This window comes from Coturnix japonica, chromosome 7 (assembly GCF_054131305.1).
Source record: "Coturnix japonica strain WE chromosome 7, WE-NBRP24, whole genome shotgun sequence".
Classification (NCBI taxonomy): domain Eukaryota; kingdom Metazoa; phylum Chordata; class Aves; order Galliformes; family Phasianidae; genus Coturnix; species Coturnix japonica.
This window is the reverse complement of record NC_140669.1, coordinates 5152580-5178455: the sequence shown is the minus strand read 5'-3', so window position 1 is coordinate 5178455 and position 25876 is coordinate 5152580. Positions and strand designations below refer to the sequence as shown.

Here is a 25876-nt window from a genome sequence, read left to right as displayed (position 1 = left end):
TATTTAAGTGGTGTTTTATGGCTTATTTTGCTTTGCTTGCATACTGCTCCTCATAATTTTGGACAAGCAATATGATATGAATTCCCTTCTCCTAGTAATGCCTGTTGTAGTTCACGAGTACTTGAGCTCTATTTGAAATAATGGGAAGCTTTGCTTTGAGACATAAAATGGATGAAATTATAGTTGCTTTTCAGAAACTTCCGCAGCTACTTTATCAAAGTGAAGTTTTCCTTCTGACAATACAGCCCTGCAAATGCACCAACTGGGTTTAATTGATACGCTTTATCAGCATTTAACAGTTTTCTGTGCACCGTAGTGTACTGGTTTTGTTAAGGAATATCTGCGTGCGAAGCACTGAGCTTCAAATCTGAGCCTCGCTTTTACTGAAGAGCAACTTCCTTTTGTGTGCTTTCTTCTTGGATTCGATACGAGCTAACATGGTGAAGTATAACTCAAAGGCAAGTTACAGCAGAGTGCTGTGTCTTGTGCCTGCAGCCTGGAGCACATGCCAGCTCAACGGGAACGCGACGTGTGGGCGAGGAGTTCGGAAGCGGCTCCTGAGTTGTGTGCGCAGTGATGGGGAGACGGTCAGTGCACAGCACTGCGAGCAGGTGAAGAGAGAAGCCGCGCGCCGCGGAGAGACGGGCAAATATTAATTGAATTCTCCTAATTTTCTGCCCCTCAGCAGCATGATGTCGCCCTGGTTAAGGCTTATGTGTGCGTTTTGTTGCTCGCTGACAGCGTCGCCTGGAGAAGCCGGCGGAGACGAGCAGCGAGTGTGTGGTGCAGTGCGTGGTGGACTGCCGGCTGTCGGCGTGGTCAGCTTGGTCGCAATGCTCCCAGACATGTGGCTCTGGCGGTGAGTGCCCTCCTGGCCTTCCCCTCCCACCACGCACCATAGAAATTGAACATTTGCTGTGCGTACAGCAGCCCTGTGGAGTGACCAAGAACTGAGTAGCAGCAAACATGTAAGAGATGGTTTTGGGCGTGCTCACATTCCTGAAACATTGGGTTGTAGAGATGTAACAGGCTGTTTTTGAAGTGCTGTATAGGAAGCAAGCAGATAGATGCCTGAAGGTGGGACCTGGCATAGTGGGCATGGTGGTGATGGGCTGATGACTGGACTAGATAACCTGAGCGGTCTTTTTCAGCCTCAATGATTCTATGACTATTTTGTTATTTAATCTAAACTTTCAGAATTCAGCCACAGGAAACACAAACCCCTCCCAGATAAAACAAGTGCTCAGAGTTAGCAGAAATGGGGAGTTACAGGATTTTTGATAAATAGATAAGTAATCAAATGAAAATCTTCTCATATTGCTTTTAGCTATGTAATGATATCAGATTGAAGAAAGAATATATACAGTAAGAATATAGTTCTTGAGTTACTACATGCTGCTGTCTCCATCCTGTGACCACAGCTCCCCAAGTGTTTGAATGACTCCAGTAACTTCAACAAAGCTTTATGTAGCCCATGCTGCTCACCTAAATAGAAAAAGCAAAAGAAGTAGGGCCTTTCTTGCTTCTGTATGAGTTAAACAAAACTTTCAATGTTGATATGAGGAAATGCACTTAAGATTGTATTCCAAATACGCTCATGATGTTATTTCCCATGCTTGTAACATGCATCAGACATACAGGGAGTATTAAACCAAATTCACTGAAGGTCAAAAAGAAAAAAGTTCATAACTTCCATTAAATGATCCCTTCAGGTGGATTTCAGATACCAAAAATTATTACAGAAGAAGCTTAATATTTAGATTAGTGGCATTCTTTTTTGCTGAGTTTTTTGCCCTGTTGTAAAACAGTGCTCTCTTAACATAAATGAATAATTCATAGATAGTATTTTAAAAACAATGTTTTAGGAATGCTATTAATTCCAAAGTTTACTTTTTCTTCAAAATCCATTTTGGAGGGTTAATGCTCATGTTGCTGAATGGACTTAAAATTTTTTTTTGGAGTATTCAATCACTCACTAAAATAAATAGTGCAAAAGCAAGTTGTGACTTCCTTATGGCTTTTAGTATGATTAATGGAGCAGTTTGTCCTGTGTAGTGCCTGAAGGTCTTTTCTTCTTGAGCACTCAGACAGCACAGTCTGCAAAGGGATGAGCTGTTGCAAGTAGAGGCATGCCTCATATTCCTGATCCTGAGATTCTCATCCAAATCCTAAAGACTGGTCAAAGAGTTGGTGGTTGGTAATGCATTTATGGAGCAAATACTTGCTTTGCGTCCTAAGCCAGAGCTGAGCTTCTGCAGGGAGTGGAGCCAACTGAAGTCTTCAGTGCCCTGCAGAAGTGGACCTCAGCTCTTCTGTGAGCTCCTTGCTGGGGGTGTCAAACCTCGTTAAAGATAATTAAACCACATAGTCAAGCACAAGCTTAGCTCAGTCTGGGTCATCTGCTTCACAGACAAGATAAGTGTAATGCAGTGAGTAGAGAACTGACGGAGCAGATCAGGCTGTACACATGTATGATTCAAAAGCTGGAGGTAACTATTCTGCGAATGTACAGACAATAAATATCTGTGAAATCTACCTTGAATTCTGATACCAAACACGGGTGATGGAGGTGCCTTTGCACCATTCCTGTAGCTGTGGCCTCTTGTGTGTTTCCAACAGCAGAAACTGAGAAACAACAGCAGCAATCTCTTCCCTTCAACTTCTTCTTTATCTTCCAGTTGGCTATAAATACTACTAATGGTAGTATCAATAGAGAAGCCATTATCAATGTACCCACTCACAGGTGGTACTTCACAGATGAGTATCATGCAGCTTTCCTTCCCAAATGTTGACAGGCTGCAATACTTTTGAAACCACCATGAGTTTCTCTTTGGTATTTGTGAGAATAGGATTAAGCCTCAAATTAGACACAGGAAACCAAAGGGTGATTGTAAACAAGCTGTGGGAATATGAGGTAGTAAACGCTGGTTCTGCTTCCGTTTGCCAAACAAATAATTGCCCACTTTTTGGTAAAGCCAAACTGTAGGACTTAAATGCATGCTGCTCAGAAATAATTCACAGTAAATCAGCTGTGTGTGCTGTTACTGGCCCTGCTTTTCTCCTGTTCACTCAGAATAACATTCTGCTTTTCTGGCTTTCTTAGAGAGCGTGTGAAGGGCCCTCTGAAGTACCATAAACAATTTCAAAGGGAAACTTAATTTAAATATCATCCAGATCAAAATTTAGTGTTGCTTGATGTCTGCTTTCACATGTTTCTTGACTCAAGCGACACTGCTAACATTTTTATTCTGTCCTTTTCTTCCAGTAACTTGGTTTGCTGTGATGTATTTTAATAGATGGTGCCTTTTTCTTGCCCAGGTTTTATTTTATGGAACAATGCATTTAAACACGATGCGGTGCTGCTTTGGATGTGGCGCTGACATCTAACATGGTTCTGGTACACAGCAGCCGAAGGCGAACATATTGATTTTTATAAATGATGATGAGTAAAGTAGGTCTCTTCCCTGCCTGCACTGAGCCTACAGAGACATGTAACACGTTTTGCCTGTTGCAGCTGTGGTTCTGTGCAGCATCTGCTCTGGATGCTGGCTGGGGCCTGAGACTGACTTTGTGTTACATAGCAAGCTTCCTCATACCAGTTGCTGCACTGTTATGGAAAGGTGTATAGTACTGGGTTAATGCATGGTGTTCCTAGGATTAAAGCTTATAGCAACATATTGTATAAAGATGATTCCCCTCAGGATGTATTTCCTTTATTGAGCCAAGTGAACGCCAGGGGAACTTGTACTTTTCTAAGTAAACATTTTCCAGTTTGATATAATTTCTCTCCTACGGGTGTGTAAGATAGTATAAAAGCAACTAAACCTATGCCTTCTCTCTTAGGTAAGTGACCTTGTCAGATAAATGATGGCACTTAACTTGAGATACCCAGGGTTCAACACACACTGCCATGTAGATATCCACAAGTAATTATTTCTTATTTCCAATTTTCAGCACACATAACATTTAATGCTGCAGAGCAGAGGAGACAGACTTGAGGCTAATTCACTGCAAAAGTAAGGAAAAAATCATTAAGAAATTAAAGGAAGAGCTAGGATAACTTTTTTCTATTCTGGAGTTTATGTTGGAAGCAAAATGAATTTAGATGCGTGGAGTTTCTGTTCCACCTAGGCAGTAAAAAATAAGGTATTTAGAGAGGAAAGACAGGTGGAGTTTTTCTGCTCCTTGAGCGGCAATGGAGCACCTAGGTAATGTTTATAGAGTGAGGAAATAAACCACAGAGCTTTAAGAGATCCACTGCAGTGATTGCGCCCAAGAGACAGTTCAACAGAAGTTCTTAGGCAAAATTTCTTTCATGATTTTTTTCACAGTATAGGAGGGAAGAGATAGGATAAATGAGGCAAACACCGTCTGACCATTGTGAATGCAGTGATTTTAAATGGTTTGGATAACCCACTGTGGGGAAATAAGATGTAAATAAAAACATAATGGTTGTTAGTTCCTCTTTAAAGGAAAATCGTGTTTTTTATTCAGTGATCTTCCCATTTACATTTTGTTAGAAAGTTGTTAAGCAGGGAGTATAAAAGGAAATTACGTCTTTAATTAAAGTAGCTTGATGAATACTTCAGGGTTTCCAAGCCCCTCCAAATAAGCTCAGATCTTTAACTCAGAGCTGTGGCTGCCATGTCCCAGCTCCAGCTCGTGCCTATGGGGCTCAGCAGTGAGCTGTCTGCCCTGGGTGTCCCTTGTACTGTCCCCTGCAAACCCCACAGCCACAGCTTTCCTGCTTTCTCTAAGAGCCTATTCCATTGCTAACCAGTCCCAAGAGCTCTCAGAGCTACATGTTAACATCCAGCCTAATTTTACGAGCTGCACATCGCTGCTGGTTGCAGCATCCCTGGATGTGCTTCCTGTTCTGGAGTAAGCAGCATCACATCCTTTGGTCTTTTCTTGTTCTCCTGCTTACAAGTGCATTGGTATCTGAATTCCATTGCTGCAGCCCTCTCTCTCCATGTGCCAGCAGCAGAATGGATGCTCTCCTGGTGCACCACAGTTCTTATCTTTTTTCTCAGCTAGGAGGGCTTTTTCCACCTCCTAATGTATCTAATTCTACAATGGCTGAATGCACAGTCATGTGGATGAGAGCTTTTATCATCACTTCTGTTACAAACTTCCTCGGTCCAGAGGATTAGAATTCGGAAAGGAAGAAGTCTTAAAATTGGTTTAAATGGGTTTAAAAATGGAATTCAGTGGGTAAGAACAAGGGAATAGCATTGTACAGCTAAGAAAACCCACTGAGATGTGTCAGGAGCATTTTCAGGTGAGTGTGCTTTTAATTTTCACTTGCCAGATTTTTTTGGGAAACCCTGATTGTAGAGACATTCATGACGGTGGTACCCAAGATGGTAACTAAATGGCTGAAATACAAATGGGATGCTTCACTGCAAAGCCTGCTCTCCTTCCTGGTCAGGGAGTTGGCAATTATGGCTTGCATCTGTTTTGCATGGGTGTGCTCTTATTACTGAATCCTTTTCCCTATTTTTAACTGCCTCTCAAATCCCCATCTATTGAGAAGCGAGGCAGAAGATTTATCCGTAGCACAATCTTATGCCTTCCATTGCATAAGGGCTTTTTTCCAGTTTTCTTTTTAATTGGAGCCAGGATTCTAATTGAATCATTTTGAGTGAAAACATTCCTGGATATAAATGGACAGCAAAGGAGAAGGAAATGGAATTGCTGTAACTTTAATGAGTGCATTCAGTTTTATTATTTCAAAAGTAGTAACATAATTGCTTTTTCCATTCAGTAGCTGAAGAAGTTTTCACCAATAATAAATAGGATTTTAATTGAAATGGCAGAAGTGGTTATGGACGGTAATAGCCATTAGGGTGTTTGCAGTTTTCAAATTAGATGCACATAATTGGTCATAAAAGGGAGATTTCATTTGTTAAAAATCTCTGGAAACATATTGAATGGATGGTGGTAGAAATGATGCTTCCGTAGGAATTATTTTCTTGTCATATTTAATAATCAGGATTTAGTCAAGTATTTAACTGCATTGCATAAACAAATGACTTATTTGGGAAACGTAGAAAACTGTTTAAACACTGTGTTCAGAAATATCAGTGACTGCATCGCGTGGCAGAAGATTGGTAATTGCATCCATACCAGCCGAATAGTCTTCCCCAGTAATTGCTTTATTTGTTTTTCGAAAAAGAGCATTTTTATTGATGGAAGATGAGCTTGTAACCATGCTTAACCCCCAGAGCACCCCCAAATCCACTCCTACCTGCTGACTGACATCCCTTCTCTCTGCAGGCCAGATGGTGCGTGGGCGCACGGTGCTGTTGAAGGCCACGGCCGAGGGTCGGCCCTGCCCGGCACAGCTCAGCCAGCACCGCAGCTGCCCGGTGAAGCCCTGCTACAGCTGGCACCTCGGGCCCTGGTCACCATGCAGACTCCAGGTACAGCTCGCAGCCATCTAGGGTTAACCATAGATCCTCCTTGTTGGGTCGGAGGTGTTTGTTTCTCTTGCAGTTGTTGGAGAAGCCATAAGATGTATGTTAAGCAGGGGAAACTTGGGGTTGTAAACCTGCGCACAAGGCTTCTCAGCTGGCAGCAGCGATTTATAGCAATATAGGTTCAAGTTGTGTGAGCTTATAGATGTATTAAAGGAGATTTATAGAGTGAATGTGCTTGAGCAAGCATAGTTGTGGTGACCTATAATTTAGTTATATAAAGCAACTCTAACGAGAAAATAGCTTGTTCTCTTCTTCTAAGAGCAGTATAGGAGTTTTTTTCCTGCACGTTCTTTAATGCAAGATGTAAAGAGTGTGGGCTCCTTCTTGCTCTTTTTAACAGCTGGGGAATGGCTGGAGTCTGCTAGCAGCAGGGCACTGCCCATGCCCTCCACACTGCGGTCATTCTCCCACTGCCATTGGCCATTGTCAGCCTTGAACTGATATTTATTTCCCCTAAGCTTTTTCTTCTCTCCTTAGCTGTCCCTTGACATTTCCTGTATTCAAATAGATTAGTTGGTGACTCAAATCAGGCAGGTGTGAGTTTTCCAGACACAATGAAAACCGCTCAAGCTGCTGAGAGCCCTGTTTGCTGAGGTTCAGGTGGAGAATTGCTCTGTCTCATCCTGTGGCACAAAACCTATGCACAGGCCCCTGCCTAACTTTCTGTATTGCCAAATGTAGGGAATGGAAGCCAAAAGTGGAAGTCGAGACACACTCTTTGTGTTTTCTGATCAGCTTTTTACTGCAGCATGCACGGCTTGAGTTCTTGCTCCATCTCTGGCTGCAGCTGATGGACCTGTAGCAAATGCCAGAATTTACCTGGGTTTTTGGAACTAAAATTTGATTACAGCCTTTACACAGCTCAGGATCACAGAACCAGAAATACACTTTAGGGTCACCTTTCTTCTTCATTCCTGTGCTGAACAACTCATTGCAGATAAGGATGTGAATTCAGCCTTTGTATGTGCTGCACTCAGTATTTATTTATGTATAATGCCCTTAGCTGATATTCTGTCCAGCAAAGGAAAGCAAATTCTGCTAAGCATTAGGGATGAGAGATTCAAGCGGAGGAGCTAACAGGGCTGATAAAAGAATTAGTAGAGAAGCTGAATTAAGGCCCCACATATTCCAGAAAAATAACACTTCCAGAACCCTGCTATATTTCAGCTCAGAGCAAGTAATCACAGCCTTTGCTTAGCCAGATATCATCCTGCACTTGCAGTGAGATAGAGCTTGCTTTTCTCCTTAAATTACTGTGTTGTAGTTTCTCCCCCCTTTGCTTTGTTTTGGAGAGGAGCCATTTTTTTTCCATGTTCAGGTCTCTTTAATGAGGTGCTTAGGAATTAAATGTAGTTCATAAATACAAGGTGATTTATTCCTGTGCTTTTCTGGAAAAGAAGCTTAAGTGTACTTTCCAAAGAAAGCTTTCAGAAGTCGTGTTTTCAAGGATGCTTTGTAGAAGAGGGTAAATACATCCCATGGTAAGACTGAAATGCATATCGTGAAATTGTCCTCCTGGAGTAATGCAAACAGGACAACTAATTATAAGGCTAAAGTATTTCTTCCTTGTATTGTGAGATAACTGAGACTGCATTTCTTAATTGCAGAAGGACCGTTTTATGCTAAATTGACTTTGTGTGAATAATTAGAGGTGTGTGCGTGTTGAGGAGTACAGCCCACTAAGTGTTTTGAAGTGCTTGCTTTCACAGTCTGTAAGTCAGTGCACTGCTCCCCAGGCAATTCCCTACATCATGAGTACCCCCCTGCCAGTGTGGGCATTTCTGCTGCATTCAGAGTGATGTGGAACTTGGAAAATGGGCAGTACACAGAATCTTAAGGGGATGCATTACATCAGTCTTTTTCCAATGGGAGCTGAGATGTTTCACACTGATTAGTAAAAAAAATAATAATAATAATTAGAAAATAGAAATTAGTAGTGGGTGACGGTGTTCATAATTTTTTCATTAAAGAAATACAAGCCAAGTAACTGGATATTACCAAGAAGTAGTTGCCTAATGCTGATAAGAAGACTGAGAACCCCTTCTTGGTATTTAAAGTGTTTTAAAAGGTGGTCCCTTAAATGTACTCAGACAGTGCTTTCTCATTAAGGAAAATTTTTACCTGATGAAATGCTCATGAACCTGTGAAAGTATTGGCCAGTCAGCTCTTTACCTAAGATGATTGTGGGTACACATGAACCCCAGTAAAAGCTAAAAAGGGAGAACAAAAGGGCACGTTTCCGCAAGGCGTCTCATTGGGACTGTGAGCCCGTGTGTAGGTGGCTGCTGTGTGGGCAGGCCTCAGCTCACACCTCCCCAGGAAGAGTGCTTACAATATAGATTTGGTCCCCCAAAGTTTTGAATATTCGATCACTTCCTCAGCAGCACTTCTCTGATTAGCAGCTACTCACTGAGTCTTCATTGTGCTGCTACTGCAGCAAATTTCCACTGATTCCACACCTATTAATTCGGTCTTCAAATGTATAATTTTGGAGACATGAATAATTTTTAGGATGATAAGGAAGTTAATGCATTGCTCCTGCATTGCTCATGACCTTGCCAAAAACATCAAAAAAGCCCACTGTCATTTTCCTTTGTAAATGACAGTACGACGCCTTATCTTTTGAATGTGTTCAGTTCATTGTGAAAATGCATTTCTGGTCTTGAGTGAAAGCAAGCAAATGGAAGGCACTATTAAAAAGCTAACATGTTTGTTTGGAGTTTGGTTTAGAGTCCTTTTTTTATCCTAAACAAATGTACTGTCAATATTGCCTGATAGAAGAATGAAAAATGTTGCTTTCAGGTGCACTAACTTTTATAGTAGAAACTACCAAAAAAAAAAAAAAGGCATTCTTTTTGTGGTATTTATATTCATGTCTCTGCCACTATATGACTATTCATACATCGTTATGTCGACAAATACTTGCATATTTAAGTCTCATTTATAAAGGAACAATTATCTTTTTTAAAGTTTTTTTGTCCTTCCCAGTAATCTTCAGTAATTCCTTGATCCACTCCTTGAGCTGTGCACAGACTGCAGTTTGATTAGTGCCCATTTCCCCAGAGAATTTTCTCCACATCGCATTCTGTTTCCACCAGCAATTTCCAAGAACTCTAACCCAATTGACAGCTGCGTGAGTTATTCACACACCATTAATCTTAGGCTGCAATAGAGGTTTCAGTGGTGAAACGGTGATTTAGAACAGTAAGTTACATACCGACTAAAATGAAACACGGTGTTAAAAAACTTGAGATCCGGCTGTATATGGTAGATCTACACTAATACTTCTCTAAGATGCTTTTGATAAGCAACTACTCTCAGTCCAACTATTTATGCCCCTATTTCCATTTCATTGTGTGTCAGCAACAGAAGAGGTCTGGAGAAAATGAAAAAGGTGCCGTGTGTTTACAGGAGAGATATTCTTGAGATTCCTGCTATCAAACACGCTGCTGAATAAATGTACTTGGTAGGAGCCATTCTGTTTCACAGATGAAGTCCATTATTTTAAAAGAATCTACTGCCAAGTGATTCAAAGTAGCATTTCCCTTGGTTATATAAAAGCAATGTTTCATCCTTCTTCTTGAGCTTTATCTACTGAATTTTGCAAAGTGCCATTTCCACAAGGTTTGAGACATACGTTTGTAAAGCATAGCACAGGTTTAAGTTGTGTACCTCAGACATCATTGCAGCTCTGTTTTTCAGAGAAAAAATGAAACAATTCCAGCCTCTTGAAATAGCCTCTGGGCATCAATTCTCACAGCATCTTCAGCACTTGATCATCAGGTTAGCCAAATGACATTGATTTTGCTGGTAGAGGAAGTCTTCAGCAAGTAGTTTGGTGCATGGCAGACTATCTCAGGGCTGGGTAGAAGAGCATGGAATGGCTTACATTGAACCTCCCTATTGCTTGTTCACACCAGGGTCAGTGCTAACAGATTGTGGCTGGCTTCAGGTAGCATTTCAGTAAGGCAGGTGATCTGTGTCCACTTCAGAACCTATAACTCCCTGCACAATTAAGAAATTACACAACATGTTAATCTTTGCAGCCTAATTAAAAGCACCGATGGGTTTTTGCTGTTTGAGTTTAAACCATTTAAGTGCTTATATTGGGCTGTATCATCAGAGGAGGTGAACGAAAATGCTACTTCCTTTTTGAATGCGTTCTACCCTTGGCTTCTTCAGGGAAGCCAAAAACCTTGGTGTCTATTGAACTGGGCATTCCTTAAGGACCAGTGAATTCACAAGCTCTAACTGAAGACATGAAGAGCTCACTCCAAAGGCTGCATTCAGCATTTACAGTACCCATCTCTTCTCCTAGGAGCTTTACTACCTGGGCAGAGATCAGCATTCCTAAAGCTGTGCTCTTCACATTTGTTTTTTTTTCCATTGCTGTGCTAGGGAAAGCACCTGCCTGAGCTCTGCCCCATCTGCTTAGTGACTCCTTTCTTCCCACATCTCCCACGTGTGGAGAGGAAATGATTTATATGCTTTTCTCCCCACTTGGTCTGCAACACACTTTTCCATGTTCCGTTGCCTCTGAGCTTCTGTAGAGCTGTGTACAGAGTTGATCTCCATCTGCTTTCTCATAACTGAGGGTACTGTTGCAGCCCAGAAACTGGATTTATATCTTTGAATTCTTTTTATGCAGATTCCAGTGTATTTCTTCTGCCGTCTGCTAGCAGCAGCAATGGGTGTCTCTTTCCTTTCTGTCATTTCCTAGGGTGGACAGTGTGGAGATGGATTGCAAGTCCGCAACCTCACGTGCATAGTGCATGATGCATCTGTTTCTGCTACATCCAAACCAGTAGAAAATGCATTATGTGGTGAGCTACCTTTGAAGGAGAGTGTGCTGCAGTTACCATGCTCTGTGCCTTGCCCAGGTAAAGTCTTTTGAAAGTCACACTACGTTTCTGTCTGTAATAGCTTTCTGAGACTGAGTTGCTTGCATAGCTGAGCACTGTCAGCTGCTACAGTAAGAATTTGTACTTCAGCAGATCAGGTAAATGCTCAGTCTGCTGTTTCTAGATCACCTGAAAAAGACTTTCTTTTCGGAGAAAATGAGATTTCTCATGAAGCAGAAAATCTGTATAATGCATACCATTGGGTGATAAACTGGGGTTATTTCACTGTTAAAGCCATTGTACTCAGCTTGTCCTTAATCCTTTAAGGCTGATTCCTTTTGCAAACCAACGGCTTATTCTCTCTGCATGCAGGTGACTGCCACCTGACTGAGTGGTCAGAGTGGAGCTCCTGTGAGCTAACATGCATCGATGGCAGGAGCTTTGAAACAACAGGACGGCAGGCTCGCTCCAGGGCTCTCATACGTCAACCTGCTGAGAACACAGAGAGCTGCTCTGGACAAGTGGTGGAAACACGGCCATGCTCAGGTAGCCTTGCCAGGGTTTGTCCTGCTCAAGAGCTTATTCTGGTTTTATTGAAAAATGAAGGCTGAGTGGTATTGATGTTGCAGGAGGGAGGTGTTACGAGTACCTGTGGAAAACCAGCCTTTGGCGAGACAATGTGCGCACGGTGTGGTGTCAGCGCTCAGATGGAATAAATGTCACAGGTATGTCCAAAAGCACACATGGCTGGAAAGTCTTCTTCCAGGTTTTTTTTCTTCTGCACCACTTGTTTGGAGGGCAGTTGGAGAGCTTCTTCCTTCCTGATTCCCCAGGAGTAGTGAGGCCCTGGAACAGGCTGCCCAGGGAGGTTGTAGATGCCCCGTCCTTGGAGGTGTTCAAGGCCAGGTTGGATGGGGCACTGGGCAACCTGATCTAGTAATTGTGGAAGTTTGGTGGCCCTGCCAGGCAGGGGGGTTGGAACTACATGATCCTTGAGGTCCCTTCCACCCCAGGTCATTCTATGATTCAGTTCAGAGCTGTGTGTAGGAAGGAAAGGTGGGCGCTCAGCAGCCTTGCTGTCAGGTCACCATGGCACATGTCATTGCACGAGGACATTTGGGTGAAGTACCCCAACTGATTATTGGGCTACATGATCTTAGTGGTCTTTTCCAACCTTAATGATTCTATGATTTTATGACTGCTGAGTTGGTCACAGGAAGAAATGAGTACACCTGTACTAACAGGCCTGCCTAGGCCTTTCTGTAACTGTGGAGAGAAAATCACATGCGATGGAAAAGAGCCCAGCTTCTGTAATGCTTCTTCTATTCAATAGACAGGAATCTCAGATCACTCAGGCTGTGAGATTCCTGCTGGTGCTGTGACCTACAAATTCTTCCTGCACAGGATGAAAACTGAAATTCATGGTCAGCACTTTGAAGCTGTACAGGAGGTTGGCAAAGGTAATAGGGCTTGCACATCCACGGGATCTATCTCAGTATGCACAGGACGAATGAAGAGAGAGCAGGAATGAAAATGTTATCTAGTTCTATTTATAATGAGTAGTTAAGATAATATACAAAAGTTTTATGTGCGAAGGTTGCCAAGTAGCTAAGAACTCATTAATACTTTTTTATTCCTATAGAAGCACAGAGTTTCCCAAGTGAGAATGGGCTAAGGTGTTACGTGGATTATGTCTTCTTATGTAGATAAGACATTAATGAGGACACAGAAGATCTGCATCTAATTCCTGATTCTGTCCCCAACTTCCTATGTGGCCTGAGGCAAATTGCTTAAGTCTGTGTATCTCTTTTCTCTATTAATAAGATGGGTATGATAATAATTCCCTGCCTTGTAAAAGTAAATTAATTAATACGACTCCTACAGATATAATGCTAATGTGTTCAGTGGTCTACTACTTAGTTATTTAAAATAAGCAAGCAACCACTTCTTGCAGTGCAGTGATCCAAGTCAAAAGTATTGTAAAACATACCCTGTTCTCTTTCATTTGAAAAGCACTCTTCTGTTTTGAAAGTAACTTCTTTTCCAGGAGGGTGTGCTCTTCAGACCAAACCTGCTGAAGTTCAGCACTGCAGCCCAGCATGCAGAAAACCCTTCTCCTACTGCACCCAGGTACTTTGCTGCTGTGGAATGTGGCTGAGGAGTGAATGTTGCAAAATCTTTTTCATGACCTTTGTATGTTAAATGCATTCTAGGAGCTAAGAGGTAGTTTAGCATGCCCATGATACCACCTCGAGGCAGTTGTAGGAATTTCAGTCTGAAAGCTTCATAACTCTGCAGATGAGTAGAGGTGTGTAAGTGTTAAGTGTTACAATTTTGGTTTTGTTTCATGGGGAGGGTTTGAAACCTTCTGGTTTAACTTTCACTGAATGCTGTTTTACTGCCACATAGCAAGTGGACCATTTAAAACTTTAGTAAGAGAGGAGACAAAAGCACATTTGCTCTCCAGCTCCTCCATGGACTCTGTGAGTGCAAGGAAACTGTAGCAGCCTGATCCCACTACCTCCACATTAACCCCTGAAGCAAAGCCAAAACTGAGCCACTTGCTGAAATAGTGACCATCTGCAGCACCCACTGAATCTTTGAGTCCCTGTCTCCTCTTTGCCACTGAGGTTGCAAATGACCCTTCCTAAAGGTACTGAAATCCAGATAGAGAGCCTCCAAAAATGCCTTCTCCTCGTCCTCCTTGTCAGTACTGTGACAGAACTTAAAACATTAAGGCAGCCAGATACAGCTAAGGTGTAGATATTTCTATTTCAAAAATAGCTTCCAGAGCTTCCATTCTCATCTGAGTATCTTGTGGGATGAATTACTGCTGGATGCAAGCTTAAGTTACGGTTGTTACGAGCGCCTACAGGAGGATAATGTGATGGGTAGACGTGCATTTCTTTGCTGTAAAAACTGCTGAGGCATCCTTCACCTTTTGCACCAAAAACTCATGATTGTGTCTGTCAACAAGTGGGGGGGCTGTGGCAAAAACCCTGAGGTGTCAGGAGTTACATTCTTATCACAGATACTGTAAATCAGTTTTCTGATCGTGCAGAGCATATCAGACCTCCACACGGGCATTGTAATTATAGGATAATTAGAAAAGAAATGCAATCTAAGAAAGCTGTATTAAATTAGACATCCAGAAAGTGGAGGATCTGTTTAGTGAACCGCCACATTCTAAGGAGCTTCTGGAAGAAAGTTCCTACACTGGTCCATCATAGCAGATATTTGGTCAGAAGAGCAATACTTCCTTATAGACAGCCCTGTGAATTACTAGAGCAGAAATACATTGGAATAGAGAGTTGGGTCTGAATTGGGATTGTTTCTTCGTTAATTTTTTCTAATGCCCAGCAGGGTCACTGCTAATTTTTTTATTGATGAGTTGGATCAGGCCACAGATGCCTATGATTAAGCCTGTTGGGATGAGAATGTTTCCATATCGAGCTTCTCTGTAATTACTCTTTCAACCAATTCCCTAAGTATATTATGGCTGTTTGAGCTAAAATGGGTTTGCAGCGCCAGTTCCTGGTCTATTTGGTTTGGTGGCAGTGAACTCACTAATTACACGTGCACAAAGTACTGTGCCATTTCTTGATAGTTTACATACAGTTTATGCAGTCCTGTGAGAAGATGCTAATGTTTTAATATTGAATTCCCTTTTATCACCTAGAGAGGAGTCTGCGGTTGTGAGGGAGGATATACAGAAATAATGAGATCAAATGGTTTGCTGGATTACTGCATGAAGGTACCAGGTTTAGAAGATAAGAAAGCTGATGTTAAGACTATCGCTGGAAAAAATAAACCCATCAACTCCAAAATGCATGACATTTTCAAAGGATGGTCTATTCAACCTTTTAATCCAGGTGAGAAACTTAAATATGAATGGAATAAATTTTCTTTACAATGATACTGTGGAAGAGAGATACAAGCTTTGTAGATCATAACATCAGAGATTGCATCTGGAGCTCAGAGCAGCCTCGCATTTCTAACTCGCATGTCATCTTCCATTCCTTTGTGACTGTACAGAGTAATCACAGTCTCTTATGTTGAGAGATAGCAAGGAGAATGGAGCGACAATATTTTGCAAAAGTATATTTAAATGCACTTTGGGGGAATTCTTGGAACGATTATCTGTGATGTTTCAGTAAGTAATGCATTTGGACCAGGGAAGGCATCAGTAGCACTTCAGAAGATTCTGAGCAGAAAGTGCTTAAGACTTCATTAAAGACAACTTGAGTTGTTTCTTGACGTATTTCGAAAGTGTATGGAAAAAAAAAAAAAATACAGTAGGAAGTATAAAGTTTGCAGTTTCAAGTGTTGAAGTCAAGACACTGAAAGAACAAAAACAAGCCAGAAGCAGGCAGGCTGCTGTGCCCAAGCAGTGAGTCCTGAGTGCATCTTTGGCTTCTTTGTCATCATTCCCAGCTGGAACAGGCACACCTACCTGCCTTCTAACAGGACTTGTACCATAGTTATAACAGCTGGTCACCAATTTCACTATGTCTGATATTAATTTATGCATATTAAATTTAAGACATGAAAATATAGCTTGAAAATGAGAGACAAAAGTATCAGATGATTCAAGTTTTACTGAAATACGTCAGTTGCCTCCATATGCTGCAAGTCCCATCTTCCCTTTCTTCTGCTCTCTGACTTTGCCTTTGTTTCCTATTAGCTTGTAATGAACATGAGATTTTAGAAAACATGCAATTTAAGGTTCTGTTGGGGGATTCCGGGAGCTATAATTCTGCCTGATATATGTGATCTCACGTTGAATGTTATATTTACATATTTGATTTGCATATGGTAGCTAACCTTTGTGTTGACAGTCTCAGAGCTAATAGAGCTTGCTCCACAGCCTTCTAAAGTAGGCTGGTTTTTGACCAAACTCATCATCCAGAAATGCACACAGTTCACCAGCTGTTTGAGTCACAGGTTTGGGGTTAATTGCCTTTTTGTCAGCAACGGTGGCCCTCCGTGGGCTGTTTTCCTTAGGTGTCAGATCTTCAACTGATACCTTTATGAGGTTAGAAAAAGGGAGAGAGGTGTAGGTGGATGCTGCAGTCCTGTTTTAATCAGCATTACAGGCTGCAAAGCTTCCTTCTGGTGGGCTTGACCTCAGCGCAGCACTTGTGAGCCTGTTCTCCACCAAAGACGAAAGAGACAGGGACTAAGGAGCATCAACAGAACATGGTGTTATGTAATATTAGGAGTATAAACGTTACAGCAACAATATCTGGCAAATAAATAAACATGCTACATGTGCTAAGTGTATCATCAACCTATCCAGTAGATTCTCCTCAGTCTGTTTGTGCCCTTCAGAGCCAGCTCAAGGCTGGTGCTCTTCACACTGTTCCCCTTTGTCATGCCTCTTGACAAAATATGTAATTACTGCCCTAAAACAGGCTCTGAGGCTTACTCATCTGGGAGATTGCAGTAATTAGTGCTAGCAGAGCCAGGAGACCACTGCTACCTACCAGTTATGCTCTTGATAGCAAAACTGTGGTGAGTGCTCCCTGTATGGATGGCATTTATCATCCTTCAGTGCTATAGTCCTTGACATTTGTGTATGTCTAAGGACTTGTATCTGTCACTAGAAGTATATGTGCCTTTCTCTAGTTAATTTGTGGTTTTCCTTCCTAGTTACAGTTTGGAACACAAATTTTATAATGATTTAATGGGTCTGATGTTTTTGTTCTTTCAAATGCACTGCAGGAGCAAACAGAACTGATTTCAAATCAGGCTATTTTTCCATTCTTTGCCACGCTCTGGGAGGCCAGAGTTCAACACAGGAACTTTTTAAATGGTATTGTTTAAATTATTGGTTGGCGCGGTCCAGTGCCTTTGTGTTGCAGCTGGAAAGCCTGCCTGCCTTCATAGCAGACCTGGTGGGGTTGCCATGTACTGGTTGTGACAATCCCTTTGCAGCACTGCTAAATGTTTCTTGGCCGTAAATTTCATACCTGAACATCAGGAGAAGAACTAAAACCCAACCTGATGAACAGAGCTTTTCTCATGGGGAAGATAGGCTGCAAGTGATTAGAAAAGAGGAGAAAGTCTGTGAGTAATATCAGACTTCCCACAAAGCCCGGAGGGAAAAGAAACCCGCAACCAAAACCAGAAAGAAAAAAAAGGGATCAGATGAAATATGTTTCCTTTTGAAAAAAAAAAAATGATCATTCAAACATAAAATGTATAATAGGTTCCATGTCTGTCCCATGCAATAAGTCCCCATTTGCATGAGTGAGCTTGAAATGGACCTGGCCAGCCTATGTCTGTGGTTATGTAGAGGGCTCATATTTCTGCCTCCAGTGTGGATTAATAACTCTGTTGATATGAATCAGCTCCGACTGCTGCTGCGTGGAGAAAATACCACCATGTCTGTCCACCAGGAATTCTTTACAACCAGAAATGAGCAAGAAGCAGAAATATTGATCTTTTAAAAATGATTATTATTAATGCAGAGCTTTAGTTCAAAACCTGTCCCAGTAAGATGTATTGAGACTTCCTATCAGAAGGAAGTGTTTCACAACACTCGAGATGAAATGTGTGTGGAGGGGTTCTTGCATGGATTGCAGAGCGAGTCCCATGCCAGTGCCTGGGGACAGACCAAGCAGCCCTGTCAGCAGCCCTATCTCACTTTTGGAAGCTTGTTATGTTTCCTGTGGCACAGCTTCATTCCTCTTACTATTACAAAGCCTATCCTTGTTCTTCCTCTAAGCTGAATTTATTCCCACTTGTTGCCCAGGCACTTCGCAGCTCTAAGCAGCTGGTTCTCTTTGGCATGCTGATGTCTACCCCAAGTGACCCACAACAACAGACTGGCTGTGGGTTATGAAATAGTGCTGCTCTGGGAAGCTGACACAAAGATTTCCTTTCAGCTTTCATCGAAAAGCTTCTAAAGTCCTTACCAAAGTTAAGACTGTGTTCAAAAAATTGATTTTTACAGGTATATCTTTCCTATCAAAAACATTTTTGATAGATTTTTCCCAGCAACTCATTGTTGTGTTTCCCATCCGTGATGCTATGAATTCTGCTTGTGTATTTCCTCCTTAATTGTCCTCTTAAGAAGAATTTGTTTACTTTAGAATAAAACGTTGTTGTTTTTTTTTCTTTCTCTATCTTTTTTCCAATCTTTTAACAGATGGTAAGCTGAAGATGTGGGTGTATGGAGTCTCAGCTAGCGGGTTCCTCATCATAGTTCTCCTGATTTTTACATCCTTCCTGATGTGGTGAGCGTGGCATGGGGTTCGGGGCTTTGTTTGCTCACTTGTTTTTAGGATTTAATCCTTAAGGCATTAAGGAAGAATGGAACTTGGATTAGAAACCTACCTTCATTTGGCCCATACCTCAGAGCAATGTAAAACTTCACATTGCAGATGCTAACCTACATGACTGTGAAGACGTGTGGTGGTCATGCAGGGAAATAAATCCTTTTGATTATCAGTAGACCTATATATTCATAATTCTGCTGGGATGGGGAATGAATTCTTATTGTTTATTGTATTCTTAAAAAAAAAATAGTTAAAAAGCTGAGAAAAAGGCAAGGAAACCAATTGGATCTAGGAGCACCTTCCTATTCAAAGAAGGACCAAATAGAACAGAGTCATTCAGCTGGAAAATGGTGTTTGATGTGAGAATACAATAGAGAACTATGAAATGGAGTGAATGGAGTTGGAAAAGGGCCCAGGGAATCTTTATCTCATGCAATATAAGAAGTGGGAGGCATCAGATGAAGTGTTTAAAATAAACAAAAGGTCTTTATTTCCACACTGTGCATTACCACCTTGTGAGCTTACTGCTGTCAAGGCTGTGTGAGCCAGAAAAATGAATGGAGTAAAAGATGACAGAACAGTTGATGGGAGAGTGGCTTTCTTGGTGTTAATCATGGTTTTCTGGATGTATGTATTAGCTCAGGAAATCCCTAAATAGGTTTTTGCCGTGAATGCCTCAGGAGGAGACACGTCTTGTGCCGAAAGCTGCTGTTACTAGCCACTGTTAGAAATAGGGTGCTGTGCATGCCAAAGCTCTGATCTGCACCAGCGCGTCTCATGGAGGGCTTCATGATGACAGAGTCCAACCACATCCTGACAACAACATTACCCCATTTCACACAGAATTTATTCTCTCCCATTATTTCTCTCATTCTCTCTTCAATTAAAAGCAGTGTTTGGGCAATGCATTGGAGCTGCAGCTTTTTTGAAGTCATATAGCTACTGATCTCTGCGATCACTCAGTGGAACATACTGAGTGTTTCTGAAACAGCATTACATGCTTCTCCATCACTTGAAGACTTGAAGTGAGGAAGTGTATTTCTCAGTAATAACTACTGTTGTTTCAAGAAAAAGAATAGGAATATCCCAGGCCTAGCCAGTTCATGTTTCAGTTTTTCCATGAGGTGTTCTTAGTTTTATCATCTGTGAGAAGACACCAGAGACAAATGTGTTTGATTTCCTCTCCAGATGATAAGCACAGCAGGCTGCACACTGAGCTGCCCTTCCTTAGCAGGCTGTGTGTCCACACCACCCATGGAATAACACAGAAGTAGCTCCAAGTAGGCCGGCTTTCTTGGAAGAAGCCTCCATGCTGCCACATCACCTGGTTGCAAACTGGAATAGCCAGTGTGGGAAGCTGATCTTTATGCTGGAGTTTGTGGGTTTTTTTTATGTTGATGCATTTGAGCTTCACACAGTATTAACATTTTCTGCCTCCTGAAATACTTCTATTTTTCTTGCAGCAAAAAAAGCAAGCAGCATCAAAGCACTCCTCCACAACAGAAGCCTCTAACCTTAGCCTATGATGGAGACATTGACATGTAACGTAGTAAAGAAATCCAAACGTAGACATCGACTGCCTTAACCGCTTTCTTTTTTGTAACTCTCAGACTTCTCAGTTTTTTGAGGAATCTCCTGATGTGTGATAACCGGGCAGAACAAAAATACTGCAAGCTTAAAATTTTGCCACCTGAATAAAAATAACGGAGTCAAAGTCTTGGACCTTGCAAAACTTTCCTGAAGAAACTGGAAAATGCATCTCTTCCTGTTGAGCAATGGGAATTATAATAAGAAAGTCTGCCAACATCAGATGGAATCGGTCCAAAAAGCAAACAACACACACACAAAAAAAGGCACGACAATCTGGAGGAAAATGTGACATTTACCGTAAATGACAAGTTTGACACAGCATCATTATGCACTATATTAGTGCAGGGTTCTTTATTCTTCACATATTTCAACAATGAGTTTTCTAGTGTTTACATTTCGTTTGAAGACTTTAAAACTGGATCACGTATTGTGAGAAATGCAAAGAGTAGTGAGTCGGAGTGTCTGAAGTTATCTGGTTTTTTCAAGTTTCTTCCTTCTTATCCTGTTTTCTAGTCTGGAATATGATTTTGCTTCATTTCCACCTACAGGACAGAATAAGGATTGCTAAGAAGAAGCTGAGGAGGTGCTTTCAGAACTGAAAGTGTTTTTTAAAGAGTTGAGTAGACAGATGAGTGCTCTGACGAATGGCTAAAGGGCCTGATTGTTCAAAAAGCGTTTTAAATTAAACAAAAGCATGTAGATACATTACGGCCAGTTTAAATTGTTATTCCGTTCAATTAATACAAACTCTGCTTTTGTATTTAAATTTTCTTATCTGAACTATTTATAAATTCTTTTTTTGAATTTAATTACCTGACCTCATTTAATATACATCAAACACAAATACGGTTTGTAGCAGGCCTTGCTTTTTTAAATGTTTCAAAACCACTGAAAAGTTAAGTGTTGTAAACATCTGGGAGTATTTGAAGAGGGTACGTGTTTATAATAGTATGTGTTGCAAGTGAGGAAGTGCCATCTTGTGGTATTGACTTGTATTTATAAGCAAATAAAATGCTAAAGAGAGTGCGAAAGTTGCTTCTGGTATGTTGAATTAAATGTGTATAAACAACATTCATTATTAGTCTTTCACTGTGTCTGAGACTGAATGCTGATTTCAAACATTTCTGGCATGTTTAATGCTGTAGTGATTAGCTGAAGAAATGGTGTAGACAAGCACAAGTTGAGAGAGTAATTGCAGATCTGGAGAACGCTTGGGCCTATTTTTAGCTCAATGCTACTTCTTTGGGGAATAATTAGATAGAAGGGAAGAAAAGAATTATTAGCAGCTCTTGTCAATGTGCAGTTGCTGAGCAGGGGTTTATGACAAGAGAAGAGCATCACAAGGCTGAAGGCGATGCTCGATGTGTCACAGCACTGCTAAGGTTCAGAGTTCAAATGCTATGATTTCATTGAAGGTACGGCTCTGCGAATAGGTTTACTTACCAGGCAGGGCAGGAGGTCGCAGCATCAAGCCATGATGGTGCTGTGGCTGCAAAGCAAGGTCAGAAACTCTCTTTCCTCTTCCACAGAAACAAATATGGATGGAATCGAGTGAACGCTATCTCAGTCAGTTGCAGAGAACCCAGCTTCCTGCCAGAGGTGTTTGGCTGCTCCTACTTTCTGCCTTGGAGTTGTAAGTGATCATGGTGCAAGCTGTGGGGTCTGGTTGTTCTCAGCAACGTTAAGGGCCTATATATTTTTTATTATTGCTATTATTATTATTATTATTATTTTCTTTTTTTTTTTTCTCAGTGCCCAGTACTGAACCTTTGAGTGGCGTATGAATTACAAGAGGAATGACAGTCTGGTGCTGCTAGGAAGAGTGCTGCCAGACTGTAACATAGTGTATCTGTGGGATATGATGTAAGGAGAATGGTAGCTTGTTAAAGAAAGGTGATGGAATAAACTCAATTAAGAGAGCTGCTCAAATAGGCATTGGGGTGGGTAAGTTGGTGTAATAATACTAAAACGTGGCAACTGCAACATGTGGCCACTGCCCTCAATATCAATGTGAATCTCAGCCCAAACTGAGATGCTTTCTTCTTTCCCTGGGCGAGCCCAAGCACTGAAAGCACAGAAGTTGTGCTTTGCCTGAAGAACTGCCCGTGTATGCTGCTACATGTGTCAGCTGCACACGTGGGCCCCATCTGGGATATTTGCATGCATAGATACCACATCCAGATGTCACTGTGCCTAAATACTTGGAACATCTGGGCTTTTGTGTGCAGGAACACCAGAGGGACTGAGAGCCTGATATTGCTGTTAGCAGGGCCGGATCCCAGCTCTGCTCCTCTCTCCTCCAGCAGCCACACAAGAAGCACCACTGAGTGTTTTAGCTTTGGATGCCACAGCCAATAGCAAAGACAATGATTTTGTTTGCTCTAGAAATAAATAGTGTAAGAATTCTGACTAGCCAAGTTAGATAAAGGCAAGTAAATTAGGTTGTGCTTGTCTTTGTATGGCTCTAAGAGTAGCCTAATTGCATAGTTTTCTTTGCTAAAGTACACTTATATTCACCAGTTTCCTAAGAACATGAAGATAATATCTTGAAGGAAAAAAAATATATATATATATATGTATATATATATGTAGTCAGTTGAGCGTTTCCATTTTGGATTAGTCCTCATAAGAATGATTGTTAGGGATCAGGTCATTTGCTTTCCTCATGGCATAGCTGGTTTCTTGGAAGTCTGCTTTTTTCCTAAACACATAGCCTAATTTGCACTTACAAACGGAATAAGAGATGTAGTGTAATGTCAGGGCTTGATTTCCGTTGAGAAGCACTAATGCAGGAAGAAATGGTACAACTTGGGGCCTTTTGAAGCATGGCTTGGAATGCCTGATGTATTAGTGTGCCTCAGGACAGGTTTAACATGTGCCTGGTTTAAATGTAATGTAAATGAAGTAACTTCCATGTCTCACAGCTGGGACACACTCCTGTCCTGGGAAGGAGCTTGATTTATGTTATCTCTATGAGGATGACTTGTCAGGGGGCACAGCACCCCACTGTCCCTTGTAATGGCATTGCATTTGGCCATGCGTGGAGATGTGGTTCCATTTACACCTGGGGAGAAGAGAGCACACTCGGCTGAATGGTTGTAGTGGTGATCACAGCTGCAGGATGTTTTCTGCGTGAATGTTAAGCGTATGCCCTTTTATCTCCCCATCTAGTACAGCTTGTCCTTATTTAAAAATGTAAACAACTTTCATTGGTCACACATGAAATGTCTCAGAAAAGAATCCAGAAACCCTGTATTTGCACTCACTGGCAATTATGTTCATTCGCCTTGATGACATGCTTTGTTACAATAGCGTGTAGAGCAGACTCCAGACAGATATATGGGTTAAAGCAATTGGTGGGATTTGTCCTGTCAGCAAAGAGGCGTTTTGATGGAATGAGAAATCAGATTCTATTTCCTTTCGTAAGGAAGAATGTTAATTTTCTCCTCGGCCCTATGAAGGTTCACCTGCACGTTATGAATATTGTGGTTGTTACATGCCAATATGACGTTTGGAAGAAACTCTTCAAACATAATAACAGTGAAGAATCTTTTCAGTCCGTGGATGCATGGAACACCAGGCATTAATTTTGCAGCTGCAGAAGGTAGCAGTTAAAATGCTTTTTGAGGCAATCTGGCTTCCAGTGCACGTGACCTGGCTTCAAGTAGCTTCTCTGCAGAAATGTCAGCAGTGGGTGCAGTGGAATGGCCTCAAGTTGCAGCGGGGGAGGTTTAGGTTGGATATTAGGACAAATGTTATCTTGGAAAGAATGGTATTGGCACAGGCTGCCCAGGGAGGTGGGAGAATCACTGTCCCTGGAGGTGTTCAAGGACCATAGAGATATGGCACTGAGGGACGTGGTCAATGGGCCTGGTGGGGACTGGCTAGAATTAGACTTGATCTTAGTGGCCTTTTCCAATCTTCATGATTCTACGATTCTAGATTAAGTGATTTAAACACAGTTTTGTTTTCTATTCTATTCTGATATTAAATTCAGTGACTGAATTAGGGAAGAACATCAGTCTGTGACTCAGAGTGGTCAAAGATTTAAAGTGTGCCATGAGAAATGTATTTGGCAGATGTTCTCCTGCAGGATCAAGCTTCTTGGCTTACCTGCATTGGATGGACCAAGTGTATCCAAACTTATTTAGGTGGGGTAGTTTGGATCAATCTGAGTGCAGAAATTATTAGTATTAGTATTAGTTTCAGCGTCAAGACATGATGGATTTAAATCTAGCCCATTAAAATCATTCCCCATGCCTTGAGAAAAGACAGTGCAAGCAGTCAATGGTGTCAGTTGGCATCTTGTCCTTGGATAAGTCTTTCCAAGTAGGAAGGATCTTTGCAGGAGGGATTCTTATATGGGAGATTTTTCTTCCAACATACACTAAGCTAAGTAGGGCTTGTGGAGTTGCAGCGCAGCCAAAGCACCAGTGACTACTTGTGTTTCAGCTGCTGCAATTGAACAGCTTGCCTTAAGAGGTGTGAGAAGCACGTTTGCTGAAACCCAGGCCAGTGTCTGAGCTGTTTGAGCTCTCTCTCCCATGACAGACTGCAAGAAAACATCACAGTAGAAGCCGGCCAGGCCACCTTACAGTTATTTGGTGTTTTCTCTAACCCCAGCACTGTGTAACTCAGCAAAGCACTTCATCTTGTAGAGTCTGACAGTCTGGGAGTGGAGAAAAGGTGGTTCAGTATCTCAGCCACTCAGTTCCACTCTGGTTCCTATTGCACTGGGGACATGTGTTGGTGTGAGCTCTGCGTCATGATCCTGCCTTTGAGGCAGCAGCAGTGACGTTTGGGCATGTTCCTCACTGTGGGGAAGCATCACAAGGTTGCCAGGTCTTCAGAGAATCTCACATTCTCACCTGACGCAATCAGCTGATGAAGCCTGTTAACAGCTGGGCCGAGATGAAAAGCTGTAGTGCAGCTGTGTCAAGTCATGATCGCATTGCCACTCTATTTCTTTGGATAATGTGGCAGATCCACAGCAGTTATTTTTAAATGCAGCCTCTGTCACTGCAGAGCAGTAATGTGAAATATTTACTATTTGGTTTGCCTCGTGCCAAGTGAGTTTTCACTCAATTTGTCATTAACGCTGCTGTCTTCTTCTGAGGGAAGAGTTTATTTATATGAACTGCTCTTCAGTAATTCTGTGTTTTCTACAGGAATAGGTGCTGGCATCATCTTCCAAATTCATCCAGTTCTGACCACAAAAATCTGCACTGATGAACCTGTGGGACTGACAGCAGATGTAAAGGTCAGGAGCACAGATGTGATGCTCAGTAGTCCTGTTCATGCAGTGCAAGTCATTTGTGACCAAAAAGAACCCATCAAACCTTCTATTTTGCCAGGTTCTGCAGTATTAATGTACAGGCAGAACTTTGTCTAGAAAGGAGCAGTGCTAAGTCTACTGGGTCCCCTCCACAGCTCCCACTTCACTTGGCTATGAGCTCCTCATGGAAATCAGCCCTGCTGAATTGGCAGCCCAGCTCACAGATCATCAGGGCTGACTCTTTAGGAGTATAGTTACTTAGTAATGAACATTTTGAGTATTTTTTTCCACATAATATTAGTGCTTTTACTGTTCATCCCCTCATTTCCATCACCATGACAGCCAGGAAGATCTAAAACCCAGGGAGCCGCCTGTCTCACACAATCACGCAAACCTGAGAAATGG

At 41.8% G+C, this 25876-nt stretch overlaps 1 protein-coding gene across 7 annotated transcripts in view; it reads left to right on the top strand.

The window, feature by feature from the left end:
* THSD7B (thrombospondin type 1 domain containing 7B) overlaps nucleotides 1-21227 on the top strand; it is a 281970-nt gene extending 260743 nt beyond the window's left edge. For 4 of the 7 annotated variants that reach the window (XM_085552991.1, XM_085552989.1, XM_085552992.1 and 1 more), the window contains 10 exons: nucleotides 496-611; nucleotides 742-859; nucleotides 6280-6425; nucleotides 11203-11362; nucleotides 11696-11869; nucleotides 11953-12048; nucleotides 13356-13453; nucleotides 15003-15195; nucleotides 18477-18564; nucleotides 20070-21227. In XM_085552991.1, coding sequence (XP_085409117.1) covers nucleotides 496-611; nucleotides 742-859; nucleotides 6280-6425; nucleotides 11203-11362; nucleotides 11696-11869; nucleotides 11953-12048; nucleotides 13356-13453; nucleotides 15003-15195; nucleotides 18477-18564; nucleotides 20070-20151 — 1271 coding nt within the window. In that variant the 3' untranslated portion in view covers nucleotides 20152-21227. The remainder of the gene's footprint in view (nucleotides 1-495; nucleotides 612-741; nucleotides 860-6279; nucleotides 6426-11202; nucleotides 11363-11695; nucleotides 11870-11952; nucleotides 12049-13355; nucleotides 13454-15002; nucleotides 15196-18476; nucleotides 18565-20069) is intronic. The other 3 variants (XM_085552994.1, XM_085552990.1, XM_085552995.1) reach the window with 1 other exon arrangement.
* The last annotated feature ends 4649 nt before the right edge of the window (nucleotides 21228-25876 follow it).